General features: G+C 38.9%; 1 protein-coding gene across 1 annotated transcript in view; it reads right to left on the reverse strand.

The window, feature by feature from the left end:
• The window catches only part of LOC137968079 (uncharacterized), a 15664-nt gene extending 403 nt beyond the window's left edge, over positions 1–15261 (reverse strand). Inside the window, exons 1-4 of the mRNA XM_068814704.1 lie at positions 15205–15261; positions 3965–4157; positions 3082–3185; positions 2465–2664 (exon numbers count right to left, since the gene is read on the reverse strand). Of these exons, the coding sequence (XP_068670805.1) occupies positions 2465–2664; positions 3082–3185; positions 3965–4157; positions 15205–15231 (524 nt within the window). The 5' untranslated portion in view covers positions 15232–15261. The remainder of the gene's footprint in view (positions 1–2464; positions 2665–3081; positions 3186–3964; positions 4158–15204) is intronic.
• Positions 15262–20000: the final 4739 nt, after the last annotated feature.

A 20000-nucleotide genomic window follows, 5' to 3' on the forward strand; every position in this document is an offset into this window, starting at 1 on the left:
AAATACTTCCAGTACAATAAATTATTGAACCTCCCTTTGTGGACTCGGGTAGCATCTCAGCTGCTTCAATAAATTTTTAATCTGCCCTTCCATCAGATTTAACTTTTAAAAAAACTCATAACTTCATATTTCTGTAGTAATAATTCTTCAAGCATGTTGAACAAAATAAATAAATAAATTTTGTACACTTTTTAATGGTTTGCCTTTAAACATAACATTCACAATCTAATGCAAATACAACTGAGGCTGACAAGACAACAATATCCTTTATTTAAACACAACCAATATTAAAGAAATAATACATGCTTGTGGGGTTGTGTGCTAACTATAATCAAGATGCACTACAGGAAATAAAAACTTAAAACTAACTATGTAAGACACATAGGATACGAAGTAGAAATTAATTACTATCCAAAGATCATATTGTAAATATTATAACAGGTTGATTGACAAGTCCTTTGCTCAAAATGGTAGAGCATAAAATTATTTGAAGTCCAGCAGGACCCAAGACGAGAAGTTATGATAAAAGCTTTAAACTTTTTTCTAAAATATTTTACTGCTATCAAACCCAATGAGACCTTATGCATGGGATTGTCACTGTTTCTAGCTGCAGCTCCAAATCACGTAATATATTAATAATTTTTGTCATCTAAGAAAAGAACAACATGTGGGGTGTAACCAAAAACGTCCATGGCAATAATGTGATTCTTCATTTCAGGAACCACTGTCAACCATCACATGACTCAAAACAGATTAACTTGATCCGACAACACATGACAGTCCCCTAAAACCAAAGTACATCATTAATGCTTCCACAAAACAATAATAAAAAAAATGATTTGTTACACGCAAAGAGTCACGAATCTGAATCTATAGATATCTATATATAGCTCTAGTAATGTACCCTCACTTCAGTTCTTCCAAACATTATTTTAACTAAAACATGGATTATGGCAGGGTCAAAAACGTGCCTTAAACACAAATTAAGTGCAAATCCATAACTTGGTAACTATTTTAACGGACAAAATAATGAAATTGACGTCGACATGGATCGGTGAGTTGTGACCGCGGGGTTGTGACTGCTAAGAAGTATAATAACTTAAAGATATATTAACAAGAAAAGAGAATATAATAACCTTAAAAGCAGCTATTTAAAATATTTGATGTTAGGGTTACGTTCCCAATGACACAGTCACACTCAAAATCAAATTCACATCTGATCGAATCATTGATCATTCATGTTATGTAGAGGTGCCGATAGTAAGGAGTAACGCAGAAAAAAATAACCTTCACGTTGCACAATATTGCCATTTCCCTGCCAAAAGCCAATTCACACATGAACGGAAACCTTGGGAATCCTTCTTTCTGCACATTACAGTAACTTTTTGTACCCGATGGCAACTAACTTTCTACATTAAAAATTGCGTAAAAAACTTACCTGTTTCGCAGCTCTTTTCCCACGAAATAAAATTTTCCAGGAGCAATTTTTCCGAGGATACTAGTTGGATTGGACTTGCAAACGTTTTACACAACATAGACGTTCTCAAAGAATACATTCCATTTGAAACTGGCGTTCAAACTAGCCTTGATCGCTCTAAAAAGAACGTAAACCAACAAGGTACCGATTCTCAAACGGCAGCCATATTGCGCGACTCATGCGGAGACATTTTCGCCGGTGAATCAAACCGGAAATGTGGAAGATCACGCATGCGCAAACGTTTTGCCGCGGTGTTCGCGTGATATTAATCCTTAATTTTACTCGGCCCCATGCGATTACCTATACTTACCACAGTGTTATCAAGAGAAAATGAGAGGACAGAGAGGTAGGCTCAAGGCGTTGGCCGGGATATGTTATGTCCACGAAAGTTATTTTTAGACGAGCGGAAGTCTTTGTTCTAGCGGAAGTCTGTCTTCCGAGACGTCCGCATGCAGTGTTGCCTCTCTCTCAGGTTCTTAGTGAAAAGAGAAAATGATGGCGCACGTGGAAGGCTGATGAATATATATTTTCTTTCAAACATCGGACCGAGGTTGGCCTGCATGCGGACGTCTCGGAAGACTTCCGCTCGTCTAAAAATAACTTTCGTGGACATGACATATCCCAAGGGCTGGACCGGGAGCCTCCTTCTCTGTCCCCTCATTTTCTCTTGGTGTTATATATATATATGGACATAAAAAGTCAATGGAGACATGCAGTTTATACATGTAATCTATCTATGTTACTCGTTAGGAAAGGTTTAAATTAAGAGATGTTTTAATGCTTGTCCTCGTTGCCATACGCCCAATTGTAGTTTGGGTTAAAGGCATAATTACGTAATGGACTGCCATGATAATAATATCCAAATAATAAATTCAGTTCCTCGAATTAAGTACTTCCTGCATGCTTGATCTACAAACAACTTAACTTCTTCTGGTCCTACTTGATAAACGTATTATCTTAAACTTATTACGCCTGCTATGATCATACTTTTTTATTAAAAGCAATTTTCCAGGAACCAAGGTGGGTGGCTGAGTGTTCATTTTTGCAGCAAGATATGCTCGTGTTGTTGGTTTCAATCCACGCTTTAGACTCTTCAGCCTAATAAATGTGTCATCACTACCATAGTAATCCGATATCTGGAATAAGTTTGAAAAGTCACTTGTGCAGTCTTTGCCGGGCTCTAATTTCTGAAAGCAGGTCAACGAAAAATAACTTTTATTAAACTTTTATCAAACAATCTTCCTTTGTTTTAATATTCACAAAAACAAGAGACAGCCAGACTGAGCCGCATGGAACGGCTACTCATCTTTCCAGCAGTTTCCAAACATACAGAATTACATGCCGTTCTTAGGCTAAGAGAACACTTTGTGAAGAATGTTGTTAACGCCATGGATCTTATTGTGAACTGAAAGCAATGGATGGTTGCTTTTGAGGAAATCAATTTAAAGATAAATGAAGCCAAATAAACGGTTTTTTAAAAGGGACAAGTCAAATCGAGTGGCTAATTGAAACTCCCAGGAGGAAAGTTTGCACAGGGCTTTCACTTCAAAGTTTGGTATGCACTTTGCATACGATTAATGTAACAAATCTCAGTTCGAACTTACCTCAAAGACAATTTTGACGCGGCTTAAAACTTTGAGAGAATATTGTGTTTGATTGTGTCTTATCTCAAAGCATAAGTTGCCTTTATGGTGCCTCATTGTCAAATCTGAAAGCGAAAAAAATGCGCCGTTGGACTCTGTTGGGGATACTAGAGGTCAAAACAGAGAGTGATTTGCAAAGTGTATTTTATCCCGAGAATCCGCGATTTCTTTCATCAAGTAACTACACAGCAGAGTGGGAAATACCTAATTCGCATACTTCCTGGTACGGAACATGCCAGGGGTTTTTTTTTTTCTTTATAGTCTCCTTTGAAGATACTCGGGCGAAAGTCAAGCGACGCTCCCCGTCTCCCACGGGAGTGTTGCCCCTCTCCACCGTGGACGCCTCCTTGGAGGCTAAAACATTTTGCGATAAAACTTGTTTGAAGCCCACAGCAAAGCGGCAAAAAATTAAACTAGAGAAATTAAGGACTGACTGGACTGACCAAGAAAGAAGCAACTTATCGTTTTCTTTCTCACCGCCAGGAGTTTCTTCGTTCCTGACGGAGTGTTGTGAAATAATATAACTCACTTCCATTCCCCTTTATCGATCGTTTGTCAATAGCTTTCCTTTTCACCATGTTCTAACACTTTAACACACTGCATTGCGCCTTAAAATTTGCATAGCTGAATCAAGCATTTTTCTGTATTGAGAACTGTCTAGATAAAACATATTTAGGATTTTGTATACTGTTTCAGTGGCCGCTCGGTAAAACATCAAACATATTTTGTCACCAGCAGACATGCTTCAATATGATTTAAAGCGAAACCTTTTCGGGTTTTTTTAAGATCAGAAGTTTATAGCATTTTGCGGTTTAAGTTTACATTTTCGTTAAAGTTCACTTACTAGCGAGTGGATCGTTTGTTGACCATGAACTTGCTGAAGCTGTACACCAACTCCCCGTCTGGGATGATTGACACTTGTCGTCATGTAGTTTAACTAGAGATCCCGGTCTTTCATCGTGTCGTCCGTAAGCCTGTAGATTACATCGAAGTCCAGACACTGTGCTAATTTCAGTACCAAAGATAACAGCGAAAACCTGCCCGTGCATGAAAAAGACACAGTGTTAAAATTCGCGAACGGAACTGAATAGACCTCTTTGACTTCCTTCCTTGCTCTTCATTGTGGTGCTTAAGAAAGGACGACGAGTCGAAAAAGACGGTTACGAGAACGCCACATAACAAAAAGTTTAATTAGCAAAAACAATAGCTCTGCACGCCCCGCACGTGCGTTTTACGTTTTGATACATTTGTTTGCCGTTCTCGTCTTGACAACGCCGTGAAATGATCAAATTTGAGCCGGGTTGCTTGAAGGACGCGATCACCTCACAATGACATGTCCACACTGTTCGCACCAATTTTATTCTTGGAATGTGGAATCACATTTTCCATGCCTAGCGACTCAGTAAAAATTGCAAAATTGTTATGGTAATGGAATGATATTTTTAGTCAACGTCCTCGTAGCCGTCGTCGTCCGGACTGGTCATTATTTACAGGTAGAGGAGGATGGGGGGGGGGGGGGGGGGGCGGGTGGAAATGGGAGATGTGATGCTAATTTTTTTCGCGCCCCGCCTCCCATTTCATAGAAAACACAAAATTTAGTGCCCCCCCCCCCCCCAAATCAATTAAAAACAATAATAATAAGTGTCCAAAGAAAGGTAATGAGTATGACCACATTCGTATTCTCAGTATTGCACTGGAACTAGCTTGCAATGGAGGCTAATGCGGGGGAATTTATTAAAAATTATTTGCATTTGAAAAGATTCCCCCGCATTAGCCTCCATTGCAAGCTACAGTTCCAGTCCAATACCGAGAATACGAATATGGTCTATTGTCTGATGAATCTGTACAATTGATTAATGAATATGTAAAAGAAATTTCCCCAAGAAATTATCATTCAGAAGTAGACAATGATAATGATATAATGTTGCTGATGATGATAGTGGTGGTGGTGGTGATGATTTGTAACATAGAAAAAGAAAGTTTAAAGTGTTAATAAAAGTTGTTTTTGTAAAGTAACTTTATTAGTTGAGGCCCTTCCAGCTGTATCAGCAGCTTACAATTTTTGCCGCCTATATATTTAAATAATTTTTTATAGCCTCCCCGCCCTCCTTTTGGCCATGCATAAAAATTGGTGACCCACCCTCTATTTGCACTCCCCTCGCCCCTTTCCTCTAGATAAACTAGACCCTCCGTGAGGGTACACTGTGTTGCCTGTGGTACGTGCACCTTTCCAGACAATTTTTTTCAAGTTGGGCGGTCATTGAGAAGTCATACCAGACGAGGCCCTTTGGCTCACAGGTCCTCACACGTTCGTACGACGAAACAGACCCGTCCTTGCGTAATATGTAGCTCTAACAGTGCACGATATTGTTTTGGTATTGTCTACCATTGTAGTGCCATGGTAGAAGTCTTGGGTAAATAGTCTGAGAAGACATGTGGTTACTAGCAAAGTACTGAACCCAGAAAGTTTGAAGAAAATAAATGGGAAGTGAGAAACACTGGCTTCTGGGCTGACATGTTGATAAACTTCTTTTCACCACAAGTTTAAGCGTGCCCTCTGAGCATCTGACAGCTGTGTAATGCCGAAGTTCACTGATGTTAATCCCTGTTGGGCGGGGTTAGTGTTTGGATGGAAGACCAAAATAATATACCCCTCATAAAGCAGAAGCATCGGACCGAAAATACTATTAACGCTAACAAATGCGAACTCAGCAAGGTACAGATTTTGTTAGCTTGCTTTAGGCAAAAGTAAATAAATATTGATAAACAGTTTTTAGAAAGAGCAGAAGGAAGTTTCCAGAACGATCGCTCGAGAATAACATATTTACGACACGAAAACAATATTTATTTTGAACCGTGAATATAGAATATAAAATGTTACGATCAGCGACAAACGTTTTGGGGGATTTTTGTAACGTTCAATTTTGTTATTGTAAGTTTTGGCTGCACAAATAAATGTGACATCGCCGGAATTCAGCGGGCGCCGTGATGAAGTTACCGCGGCATGTTTACTCGCCAAACAGTGAAGCATCTGTGACGTGTCAAATGATGGCAAGATACCGGGTTTTTGTAAGTTTCTTTTTCTGTCAAGTGTTATAAAGTTTGACAATGAAATGAGCGAAGTCAAAACAAAGATCACAATCGCCCAACTCTTGTTTATGCAAAGTCAAAATTTACTCTCCAAGACGCGTACGACGTTATTTATCACCAGGTAATTCCATCATTTTGGAAATAGCAACTACTTTATTATTCATCTGCATGACAAGTTTTCACTGATTTTGGGGCTCATTTTGTTGAAACTCAAGCACGCTTCCAACAGGCCTGTGAACCCTTCCTGCTTACAGAGCAATACTAAAAAACTTCTCCCATATCACATTTCAACCTTAAGCTCGAAAATTCAATACACAGCATGATATTATAATTCACAAAGGCAGAAAATACCACAGAATCCTTTTCCAGCGAAAAATTTATTGAAACAAACAACATATTTGCTCTTAGAGGCGAAAACCTCTTCCTATTTCATTGCGTGCGTGAAGACAAGAAACTCAATTGTGTCAAATTACCATGTACTTCAGGTAAATACAGCTCACTTTAATTTCGGCTCGACGGGCGATAGATTGTTGTCGAAGTCCATTACTCGTCACTTTTAAGATTCCACCGCCTGTATATCCAATTGACCTGCCATTCATGAGCTTCATAAGGGTATATTTTGTTCAAAGATCCACTAAAACGCCATTCGCGTTACATGACTTTCGACGCCATTGCTGGTTAAGTTAATCGTTCTACTGTGTCCACCAGAGAAATCTACGCATTTCCCACTACCCTCTCGATTCTTAGGAAATACGTGCAGAAGGCTCTATGCACAAAGCCACCACTTAGCAGGGGAGTGACAGGCAAGACTTTTACCGACACGGAAAAAAATAAAAAAACCACGAAATCAACGCGGACCTCGACTGGTTTGCCATAGGCAACCCAGTAAAAACTAAAAAAAAAGGAAAACAAATAAAACAAACAAACTAAACGCAGACCTCGACTGGTTTGCCATAGGCAACCCAGTAATAACAAATAAAAGAGAAGCGAGAAACATTGGCTTCTGGGCTGACATGTTGATAATTTTCAAGTTCCCTCACAACTTCTTTTCACCACAAGTGTGCCCTCTGAGCATCTGAAAGCTTTGTAATACTAAACTTCACTGAAGTCAAACCCTGTTTCGCGGGGTTAGTGTTAGGATGGGAGACCAAAACAATAAACCTCTCATAAAAAACAGAAACATCTGACCGAAAATACTATTAACGCTAACAAATGCGAACTCAGCAAGGTACAGATTCTGTTAGCTTGCTTTATGCAAAACAAATATTGATGAAAAAGCAAATTACTATTGATACACAGTTTTCAGAAAGAGCAGAAGGAAGTTTCCCGGACTGCTCACTTTGATTTCGTCTCGACGGGCGATAGATTGTTGTCGAAGTCCAGTACTCGTCGCTTTTGAGATTCCTGCCTAGTTTATCCAACTGACTTTCCATTATTGAGCTCCATAAGGGTATATTTTGTTTAAGGATCCACTAAAACGCCATTCGCGTTGCATGACTTTCGACGCCATTGCAGGCTAAGTTAATGATTCTACTGTGTCACCAGAGAAATCTACGCAGTTCCACTACCCTCTCGATCCTAAGAAAATACGCGCAGAAGGCTCTATACACAAAGACACCACTTACCAGGGGAGTGACAGGCAAAACTTTTACCGACACGGAAAAAAAGAAAAAAAAAAAAAGAAAAAGAAAAAAAAGAAAACAAGCAAAGTAAACGCAGACCTCGACTGGGTTTGCCCATAGGCAACCCAGTAATAATGACCAGTCCCTTATCTCTACCCCGTATAAATCGTGCTCCAGGACCGATTTTTTTTTTTTTTTTTTAAATTCCATTTTCACGCTAGAGGAAAAGTAGGAGATAAAGAACAATAACATTAGTACTTTAAAATCAATAATTGCTAAATCTTAACCATAGTGGTTTCAAATTAAGTGAATCTGGAGGGCACACACCGTATTGCGAGGGGGACAATTTTCAAGTTCCGAATACCGTTCTTTCCTTCGTCACAGATTATCCTGATGCAGCCCCCTTGCTTCCCAAGAGGCGCGCTCAATTATTACGAATAAATCCAGTTTGGAAACGACAGTGCAGTATATAAAATACCATAGGGTGGCTTTTCTTTAAGCTCGGGCATTCTTTTTGTGCACCTTCCGGAATCGAATGTTTAGTATATTCCCGTTATGTCTTTAGATTTCTCGGCATTTCAAGAGGCCTAAATCGTGACCCACGCCAACAGGTTTTCTATTGCATTAATTTTCTGCGAGTTCTAAATGATTCTTAGTGTAACAGTGGCCAAATAGTAAATGGATAATTCAGCAATCAGAGCGCCCGCTTTACTTTTGTGGAAATAGCGATTGTACTCCGCTCGCTTTCATGGTAAAACCGGAAGACGGAAGTGACATGACCAAATCAGGGAGACGAGAAGAATTCAACATTGTTCCCCCTGCGCGCGTAATAAAAATTGTTGTATCATTTGAGAAATTGTCCTAGTACAGTAATTGGCGAACGGCAAGTCTTTTACGAGTTTTTTCGCTGTCATTTATCACTTGAAACATTCAGTTACACATAAATCGCTTCGCATAAACGCATAAATCGCTTCGCTTCCAAGCGAACAGTTGAGCAATCATCGAACTAATTATTTTATACTTTCGAGACTGGCAACGGGCCACAATATAACCTGCGATCAAGCGTACTTTTCTTGAGACCATGTCTAAGGAAAAGTACGCCTGATCGCAGATTAGCCACAATACGAATTGAAAAATTCCATCTCTCATCATAAGATTCTCAGCCATGTCACAGTTGAGGTCATTTAGAACCATCGGCTAATGGCCGGGATGGTAATCTTGGCTGAAATCCTACTCCCTTTTTTGTAAGAACCGTTTTTTCTGATAAGAACGTTCAGGCTGCATGAAATTAACCAAACTTTCAGTTAAGAACGTACTTAAAACATACACAGGCTGAGAGTCAGTTAAAAAGGTCTTTATTTTACTCATTTTTTTGTTTGTTTGTTTTGTTTTGTTTTGTTGTGAGTAGTATAAATAAAGGTAAAAGAAATGTCAAACTGTAGTCTAACATGTACAGGCCAATTAGTTCAAATACTTAGGGGCGTTTTATAACATCAATAATGTGGTTTGCCTGGTTGCAGGGATGGCCCAGTGATGAGAGTCCTCTTCTCTCACCAATGTGGCCTGGGTTCGATTCCCAGACTCGGCGCCATTTGCGTGATGAGTTTGTTGGTTCTCTACTCTGCAATGAGAAGTTTTTCTCCGGGTAACTGAGTTTTTCTCTCTCCTCGAAAACTACCATTTGACTTCATTTGCATTCATTGCTGATGTCAGTTTGCAGTGTCCCCAATTAGTTCTCCAGCGCTAGAACGACGAGACACTTAACTTGAAGTTCCCTATGTTACACTGACAGTTAACTTAACAGTTATGGCCCAATCTCGCACTCCTTTCCCTGGCTACTTTACACCATGAGTAGTCTCTCTAATTTCTCTAAAATCAGTAGAACGGACGTTACGGACCTCTACGGATTCGAAGTCTGCGGCAAGTCAAATGAGCCACCTAACACGCTAGCCGTACTTTTACCTTTCCCACATATCATGATGAATTCTCACAACTTGCATTGTCTCCCGCTCGGGGCAAATATCCCTTAATTTCCACACGCCTTCTCCATTTATTTGTATCCTGAAATTGTCTACGCTGGAGTATGGTGGCACAATATTATTTTATCAACATGGGATGAATCGGGGTTGCGTGAAACTACGGATCACCCACAATTTGCGGGTCAATCAGGGGTTCGACGAGCTCTGAAAAGAGCTCCCGGTCTTTAAGTGGTTAGAGTCTTATCTTTTCCGCCGAAGTCAAAGATGTAGCCTTGCTGGGTAGTTGTCTAATACTGCACTGGCTTCTTGTGGCATCCCACAGGGTACCAACCTTGGACCACTTTTAACACGTTCTAAAACTCTTCGTCGTATTCTAAAGCCCCGTTCAAACGGTCATGATAGTTGATGATAGTTGATGATAGTTTCAACTATCATTCACTATCATTGACTATCATGTTTGCGATCAAACGGTCCATGATAGTTCATGATAGTTGACGAAATCGCGCAATGTGCTGGCGTAGCTAACTGGTACCTAGTCTCCTACCGCGCGCGATTGTAAACAAACATGGCCGTGCCTCGTACTCATCTATTAGGTTGCATATCAAACTACTACTCCACTTCTCGTTGTCTGGTTTTTTAGCTTTTTTAGCTTTTCTCACTTTCTCGCTTTCAGCGTCACTGTCGTCCGAATATTTGTCCAAATTATTGTTTTGTTGTTCCTCACAGGACGATGGCAAACTTGCGGTAGCCATATTGCATTGAGCCCGCCTTGGTTACCCCCGCTGACCGAAAAACTATCATGCACTATCATCCGCTCGGTCAAACGGAAAAAACTATCATGAACTATCATGTCGAATTTGAACATGTCCAAACTGCATGATAGTTGATGATAGTTGATGATAGTGAATGATAGTTCGTGTTCAAACGTGCGTGATAGTTGAAACTATCTTTAACTATCATCAACTATCATGACCGTTTGAACGGGCCTTAAAACCGTCCAATTCTGGTAAAAATGATATGTTTTGCGGTCATTTTTTCCAAATCTGTGCTGTTTTGGCACCACACTCCGTAAATATTGTTGATGAATCTCCACTTTTCTACCGAATGATTTATCCAGTTTGCAATATTTCCAAAGAAAAAAGAATATTTTTCCGGAGCATTTATCAACTTTGCAATATTTGTCAAATTTTATCAATTTTTTTTACTAAACAGTCACGCAAAATGACAGTACAAATTTCCAACGTCTTTTCTCATAGAAGATCAAAGAAAATGGCGACGGAAATTTCCAACGTCATTTTTAACAGAAGATACTGAGCAAAATGACGGCAGATTTTTCCAACGTCATTTTTCACAGAAGATGAGGCAAAATGACAGCGGAAATTTCCAACGTCATTTTTAACAGAAGATCGAGCAAAATGACGGCGGAATTTTCCAACCTCATTTTTGGCAAAAGTAAAACAAGACTTCCTGAAGTGAAGATCTTCAACTTTATTGTCTAAGGACGAACTCAACTCCCACGGACTAAAAACGAGATATTTCACACACTCAGATTCTAAGCTTGAAGACAATTCACTACATAGACATGTAAAAGAAACCATATGAACCTCGTTTGACTAACATTTTTTTCCCCGGAAAGACGTTAAATCACAGGTACCCCAAGCTCGATATATGAGCAGCTCTTTATATGACGACTTTGCATTGTAAACGTGACTCGAGCGATTTGCATATTTATAAGGATTTGTATGGGGAAAATAACGGTTGTTTCTGTGACCTATGAAAATGTAGCGATTTAAATAAAAATCGTCTTACCTTACTTAATTTAAGTGTTTTTTCCCTCTTGTGTGGTATTTGAGCCGATTTACGGCAATTCCTGTTAGTTTTTGAGGATTTGCTTATCTTATCTGAATGAACTCAATTGCCAAGCAGAAACCGGAAAAGAACCGGAAATTAATGATCAATGATTTAAGTGACCGAAATTTTTAAAACTGGCGCCTCCAGCCCTGCTATTTAATAAACCCTCAGAAAAGGCAAAAGGCAAGTTGGATTAGTTTTTTGCTCAGTTGTTAAACTGTAAATGGCTTCTTTCACATTAAGGCTCCCGAAATTTCTAGGTGGCCTTTTTAGGGTAAAAATCTTTTAAAAATGGGCAATTATACCATTTTTCATATGTTCGAAAATCCTAGGAGAGACAGGCAAGCAAGAAATTTTACAACAGATGTTCCAAAAATTCTAGATCTCAAATCGTCTTCCGAACAGATATTTTCCGAAAATTGACGTTGGGTGCCCCTGATGGCAAGCAAGTTGCCATGATTGACTTACAGCTATTGCGCTTTAAGTGGACAAACGGAAAGATTGATTTGAAGAGGCTATCTTAAAGAAAGATATCCAAAAATTTTATGGTTCAAAATGTTTCAATCAAAGTCATAAAAAATGTTGGCCGATGACAAAAAGAGAGCAAGTTATTCGGACCCCCTGAGAAGTAGCTACAATAGCACATCGCTTTGAAGAAGACACAGCGCGAGACAAGGTCAGTCGATGCCGATTTAGCAGAGGCCATGATTCCACCGATTGTTCAAAGATCGTTGGGCGCAGACTGCTATTGAAAAAAACTCGTTGCGGATCAGATGGATGATATCATGCTTACTCGGAAGTGAGTTCAGAGATAAAGGCGCATATATTCCCTTCAGCTTTTAATTTAGCCTAACATTGAACGAAGACTGAATTTCAGTTGTTAATAACCACACAAGCCTACATGCTCAAGCCTACTGTTCAGTTTACTGAACTGTAAACAAGACAAGATCATCTTCAAGAGGCGACTATTTTGTTGGAAGTTTAAGATTAAATATAAAATAAAAGATATTTTCAAGAAACAGAGTTAGAATTTGGAATAGCTGATCTTATGAAGTGCGCAATTAGGCATTCAACATTTGCGAAAAAAACAGACTTTATAATTTCGGGTATGCTCATGCGCAAAATTTTGACGCTGGAAATTTCCATCGTCATTTTTGATTAAGTGCAAATTTCATCTTAAAGATTTCCATGGTCGTTTCTGTTTGACGTTGGAAATTTCCATGATCATTTTGGATTAACCTTTAATTTTGATGTTGGAGATTCCATGGTCGTGCCTCTCGCAAATTTGACTTTGGAAATTTCCGTGGTCATTTTGTATCACCCTATAGTTTAGACGTTGGAAATTTCCGTGGTCATTTTGTATAACCCTATAGTTTAGATGTTAAAAATTTCCGTGGTCATTTTGTATCAACCCTATAGCTTTGACGTTGGAAATTCCCGTCGTCATTTTGCATTGCATTGAACTGATTTTAAACTTAGAGGTTATGATGATGTCGTCAAACAGATTTGACTGTTCAGAAACTCTTGCAACACTCATTTGCCTTTCTTAGACAAAAAAATCAATCCACCTTCTTCAATTTGGAAATATGTTGAACTGTTCTTCTGATTCTTGACATAAATTTGTGTTTCTGGCAATAAATGAAAGAAACCTCTGAATTTCTTGCCAAGTCCTTTTAGCAAAAAAAAAATTTTTTAAGCAAAATTTTCCATCTGTCAGTGCACCTCCACAGGACCGGCAATTCCGGCATACTTTCTTGGTATTTTTGCCACACTTAACTGAGTGGAAGGTTGGCAAAAAACCGTACATTGAGCCTTTTTTTTCAAATGCAAGCTTGGCAATCTGGGCTTAACAATTTTAAACCTTAAACAAGCTACTTTGTGCCAAAATTCCCAGTTTTCTTGGCACATTTTGATCGACACTATCAATATTTTGCCAAAAATTAACGTTTTATTCCTAGTTTATATTAACGATCTGCCAAATTGCCTTTGGTTGACGTCCCCAGCGATGTTTGCTGATGATACTAACATAACCTTTGGTTGTCAGCACATTGACTGATCTTGAGAATAGTTTAAATTCAGAGTTAAGAGCTTATTTTCAACAAACTGAGTTTGCATGTTGCGAAGAGCGAATTTATAGTTATTGCGTCAAACCAACGTTTACTTTCATTCTCTGACGACCAGATAAACATTGAGGTCGTTGCTAAATTATTCACTAAACTTAAAGAAGCTAAATCACTAGGCGTGATAATTTGACGAACACCTCTCATGGTCTAATCATATAGGTGAACTTAGCACGAAGATATCTTCAGCTATAAGCGCCCTTAAACGTATATGACCGTACATCTCAGAGCACACTGCCTTCCAAATCTATCAAGCGTTGATCTTACCCACTTTGACTATTGTAGCTCCGTTTGGGGCGACTGCAACTTAATCTTAAGTGATAAACTTCAAAAGTTTCAAAATAGGCCTGCCAGGGCGATAACCAGGTCCAATTACGACACAAGTGCCACTTACCTTTAAAATATATTAAATTGGGATGATCTAATTACACGCCGACAAAAGCTTAAAGCCATATTAGTGTTCAAAACAATCAATGGACTCACTCCAGCATACCTCCAGATTTTATTCAGTATCCGCAGTACGTAATACCACTTAGAGGCTAAACAAATTATGGCAAGAATGTTTCTGTTATAGCGGAGCACTGTTATGGAATAGTTTGCCCATTAGTTTGCGACTTAGGTGACTTTTTTTGCAGCCTCGGTCAAAATTGGCCTATTCTCAGTTTTTGTATTCTTCTCTAATTGAAAGTCTTTTCAAACCAGGTCGTATTGAACTTTGCCGGGTAAAAAGAGAGAATTTTGTTTTATGTGTCATTAATCAGCTTAAAGACTACCGCCACAAACACAACGATCAATCGCAGTAAAAGACAGATTGATTAAACATGGATTTGGACAACAAAGTTAACGCATTTGTTTTTTTTGTTTTCAATGCCTGGTGTGTATGAAAGAAGAAAATGTAAGAATTTTGAACTTAAAACAAATGGATAAATTCGTCTAAATATGCTCAAGGTGCAAAGTTTCGAAACTTAAGAAGTATCACCAACAAAATTTTGAGAGTTTTAGTTGATGGCGGAATCAATGTTGCTCCTCCTGGCAATCTGACTCGTACCCCTGGGTTATTTGCTGCAAGCTCCACTGAAGACAGCGGAATCGAACTAACCAGCAAGGCAGTTTGATTAAATACGTGTTCCCAGAAGTCAATCCGTCAAAGATTTTTTGATTTCACCATTGCAATCTCTTTAATTTCGAATAGTGTGTGGTTTCTTCAGAACGTCCCACAGAGTTTATGAACAAGAGTTGTGAGTGATTGTCAGGCCGGAGTCGAACTCACGACCTCCCGTACTCTTGTACGATGCTCTTTTGTTCTGACCGAAAAAAAGCAGAAATCCAGTTTATGATTCTTTTAAAATATTGCAGTAATATGTCTCAGCCCATTAGCTAATGAATTACAAGGAACATCATGACAAAAAACCGGTTACTCACCACAAAATAGATACAAAGTTTGTCCATGAAGAAGCTTAGAACGGGGTCTGCCCTACTTTTCGCTTTCTCTCTGAGTTGTTGCAGTGAATGACAATTGCAACGATTAAACGCATTTTTATACCAGTTTCGCCCCACCTATTATGAATACATTATTGAGCAATATCTTCAGCAAAACTCTAGTTTTAATTAACTTTTCTCGCTGTCCAATCGCAGCACAGTGTGAAGGAAGGTATCCCCCGCGGAAAGGTTTTACCTCTTCCTGCCCAAGTGGCCAAATTACGCGCAGAACCAACGCAGCTCGTTATTGCGGTTAGTGAAAAAAAAAGTTTGTAAACTCTTGCTCTAGGTATTCGTTTTGCAAGCGGATAGCTTAACCAAACAGTAGAAAATTGCAGCTGAAACTGGAGAAGCAATTTTAACGAAATTTCTTTCGATAACAAGAAATGAGTAAGACGTTTTTCTTTTTTCTCCATGATCAAGATTGTTGAGGGTGTTTACCAATCTATCTTGATGAAAGTTTTTAATTCAACCCCTGGAGGAAGATCTCACTGAATTGACTGGACGAAGTAGACGAAGATTTCTATGCCACGTTTCCACCAAAGACTCTCAGCTGACCTTCGTAAATTCCACGTTTTTTTTTCCCTACAATGTGAGAATGCTACAATACGGAAATGAAATGCGAACGTAAGGAAATTCCAACTATGGAATATGAAATGTAGAGAATGTACAAGAGTACGGTCTAAAGCAATCAGCCATTGTTTCATTTTTTTGTTTGTTTGTTTCAATTTGCTGTAAACGGACATATCTGCTTATGATTGCCTCCACCTGTGATTCACGTAGTGAAATTTACCTGCATTCGTTCGTAAATTTAATTGTGCAAGCATCAAATTTATTTACTGCATGTGCTCCAAGTTTTGGGACGGATGAATACCGGTTTTTTCGGTATCCAGTTAAAGGCGTTTGGAGGAAAAGTATTCCTAACAGGTTATCTTAAACAGAGGACACAAAAAACACTCTTCTCAAACACAATGCATGGAGACAGCTATGGGTGACCATAGGTCTCTTATGATTGGCTATTGTGAAAACACCCAGTAAAGCCCCCCTGCGAGGTGCTTCTAAAAGTAGAAAGATACGGGACAGGGTTGACTCAGAAGGTTAATATGGAAGATGGAGGCTCCGGGTAATGGCTCCTGATGTATTCCTATTCTGGAATACGGTCAATCGAACGCACCCTTAATTTTGTTAAGTTTGCTTAAAATTTTGTCTTGACCTTGAGAGAAATTCGTTGAACGTGACTTGATTTTGTTGAGCTTGATTGAAATCTCTCTTGACCTAGACAGGAAACTTGTTGATGAATGTGAAGCCAATTTTGGTTCCTGGGTCCAGTTGTTCAAAAGCCGATTAACGCTAATCTCAGGTTAAAAATAAACAAAGGAGTTTTATTCTCTACTCCCAAATGCTATTCAAGGCTGATATTCGGTAAAACTTTACATTAGAAGAAGTCAATACTAAAAAACAAAAATAAGCAAAAGAAACTTTTACCAAAAAGTTGAAAATATGAAACAAACGTTTACGCTAATCCTGGATTAAGGTAATCGGGTTTCGAACAACCGGGCCCTGAATTTTGCACCATTTGGCTTTCCATAGATTGGTGCGTCATCTGTGGTTGGCGTCGGAAGTTTGATAAATGGAAGCCAAAACTCAGTTTGGCTGTTGGGGCTTGAAGATGAATTCCGCGGAATTATGAAAATCGCAGTGATTGACGCACCTGATTCCTGACAGGAGAAAATTAGGGGCTGGAGAGCGAGTGAACTAATGGGACAGAATTTCCGGGTTGTTTCCGAAATCTTTCCCGGGACATCTCCTTCCATGCATTCGACGATTTCTTCCAACAATTTTATCGAGATTTTTTGATTGAATGGAAATTGCCGGTTTTCACTGTCACACCATCATCAAAACCATTCAACAAATAAAGTCAAGAATCAAAGAGATAAAAGAAGATGAATATTCAAACAGTCTCAAAAAGGTTCAGGTCTGTGCGATGTTTCGGGCGGGAGATATTTGAACTGAAATGTTTTACTCAAATTTATAAGGCTTTGTATGGAGACGCCATGTCTGTGTTCCTCTCAGGGGCACAAATATGGCGGCCGGAAGCTGACAAAAACATATGTCATCGACTTTTGCTATGAAAAGCCAGACGTCGTCTTCTGAGGGCTCATAAACATCTATGTGAGTACTTATTCTCATACAAGGACTGTTCAGATTGCAAAATCTCAGCAGATAGGTCACTTTTTTAACCTTCGTGATAGCATTCTCGACCGTAATTTTTATATCGTGTCACGCAAAAGCTTAGAAATTCAACCTTGCTTCATCACAAGACGAAAAACCCTATCAAACTGAAAATATGTGAAAAGACAAGTCTTCAGCTGTTCTAATAACTAACTAAACTAAAATCTCAAAAGGATCGATCATTCCTTATTTTTTAGTTTTGATGACGTCACGTGAAAACCAAGAAACGGCCCAAGCATTCAAAAGAACGGACTCAAGTAACGTGTAAAGTTGCATATGAACCAGCTTTGGAATGCATGATAACTCTCTTTGATGACCGTGAAAGCATGCCTTGTTTTGTGTATGAGATCCAGAAATAATATCTTGTTTAGTTGCCTTTGCTGGATTTGAAACCCCGTGTAGAGTTCGATTTACTTAGTCAACTCAATGATGAATGAATTTTCGGCTCAAATGTTCTGCTTTTATGACCAATAGTACTCTTTTTTAAATTAGCTTCTTTCGTCGTCACTCGTGGCGGTGTCCTGGACTTGAATTGTTTCTTTCAAAGATAATTGTTTCCACACTAACGGGAGCAATCGAAAGCAAAACTGCCCAGTTTCATAGAGACTATCAAATAGTTAAAAACGGGGAGGAAATTAACATATTCTTGGGATCATATTATTACCATATTAGTCACTTGATGTAGCGCAAGGGAAGGTCTGGATATAGAAGCTAGCGCTCACTATAGCCTGTGGAAAATCCGAGCACAGCTTGTCATATATGACGTCGAAAATCAAGATTCCTTTATTGAAGAAAACAGCTATTGGCAAATGTTAAACAAACGCCTTGGAGAGCTGAGACTAGATCATCAGGAATCCAGACTACCAGCAGTCCCTCTTTAGCTAGTCAGGAGGAGGATCGGATTTAGCGCGCCCATTTTTTCTTGTGCGCGCTCGACTAACTATAAGCGGCAACAGGGGGAATGCTCGTAGTTTATCGGGGATCGTCCTTTTATGCAAATCCTTATTTTTCAAAAAGGAAAAAAAATGTTGCATGAATGTAGTTTGTCTCAGGCTTTTGCCAAACCATGTGATCCCTAAGTTGCTTTTTATTGTTTTTACATTTATGCCAAGAATTATGAAGAGAAGATTGTACGGTAAAGAAAGATTGAGTTGCAGTAAAATATATTGGCATTCTGTCTCGTAAACCAACTCATTTCATCAGTTCTTGCGAAGAACAATCAGTGCCGGAGCGCTACTTTTTGAAACAAAGGATGAGAGAAGCTCATCTGCTCCGATTTCCAAGAGTTATTTTAGAATGAAATGCTCCAAGAAGAAGGTGAGAATTGAAACCAAAAGGAACGTGGAATTCGAATGGAAATATAAAAAGACCAAAAAAAAGCGATAAAAGTGGTCTCTTGAACGTTTGAGCATGACTTGGAAACATTCCAGGTATGGAAGTCATGTATATTACGAAATGTCTGAAACTGAATACCGTGCCACATACAAATTCCGCTAACGACTCGCCAAGTTTTAGCTGGTCCAGCTGCAGCTTACAGTGAGGACACTCGAACCATGAACACTTGATATTTTTTTGTACATTTTTTTAGTGACTATAGAATGTGGGCTCGTCCTTTTGACAAGAGTATTTAATGTTTTTACACTTACAAAATGCTATACATGTAACACTATACATCATAAGAAGAGCCTTTATTTCTTCCTCCCCCAAAAAAACAATGTACTCAAAAATGTCAAGTGTTCACGGTTCAAGTGTCCTTACTGTAATTAACTTTAGAATTCAGCGGGTTAACCACCCACGAATTGTATAAAACCCAACCCGGCAAAGCTAAACTTGAGTTGCGTTTCATGGAAGTCGCAAGACTTAATCATGATTATTGGTTAATACTGACAATCAAAATATTGTCCTTATTCCGTGCTGTTTTTCACGGGTATCAACGTGATCCGGCTCTCACCGGCAGTCCAATAATAACGTGTTGGAATTGTCTATCCATGCGTAGGAGTTCTGGTTAATTGCAGAATTACCGTTTACTCCTTAATCGTAAGGTCATTATCACCATTTTAGTTTATTTGATTAACCGATTATTTGCTGTAAGTAGCTGTAAGTCCAACCTAAGGTAGAGCGGAAATTGTTTCCAAATATTGAGTGACCTATTCCCTTTTTTGGAAGTGTGGAGATTTCTTAAAGACGTTTATGTCGTTTATCATAGAAAAAAACCGGAAAGTTCTTATGGGCACAGATATCATTAGAACATCTTTGTTTCAATACGGTACTTAATGACGAAGGAAATCACAAAGACTAATAAACAAGACAACTCTTTGATGCTGTGTTGTTTAATGGTTAACTTGTTCCATGAAGATTTCAGATATCTGCTTACTTTTCAAATTAAATAGATGATATATTTGTAACTTGTCGTCAATGGCTCCCATTAATCAAACGTCCTGACGCCAAGCCGAGAGTACGCTAAATGAGTTTGCGGAATGGCATGTGGCATGACCTGAGGGAATGTG

Source organism: Montipora foliosa, chromosome 8, assembly GCF_036669935.1.
Source record: "Montipora foliosa isolate CH-2021 chromosome 8, ASM3666993v2, whole genome shotgun sequence".
In the NCBI taxonomy this organism is placed as follows: domain Eukaryota; kingdom Metazoa; phylum Cnidaria; class Anthozoa; order Scleractinia; family Acroporidae; genus Montipora; species Montipora foliosa.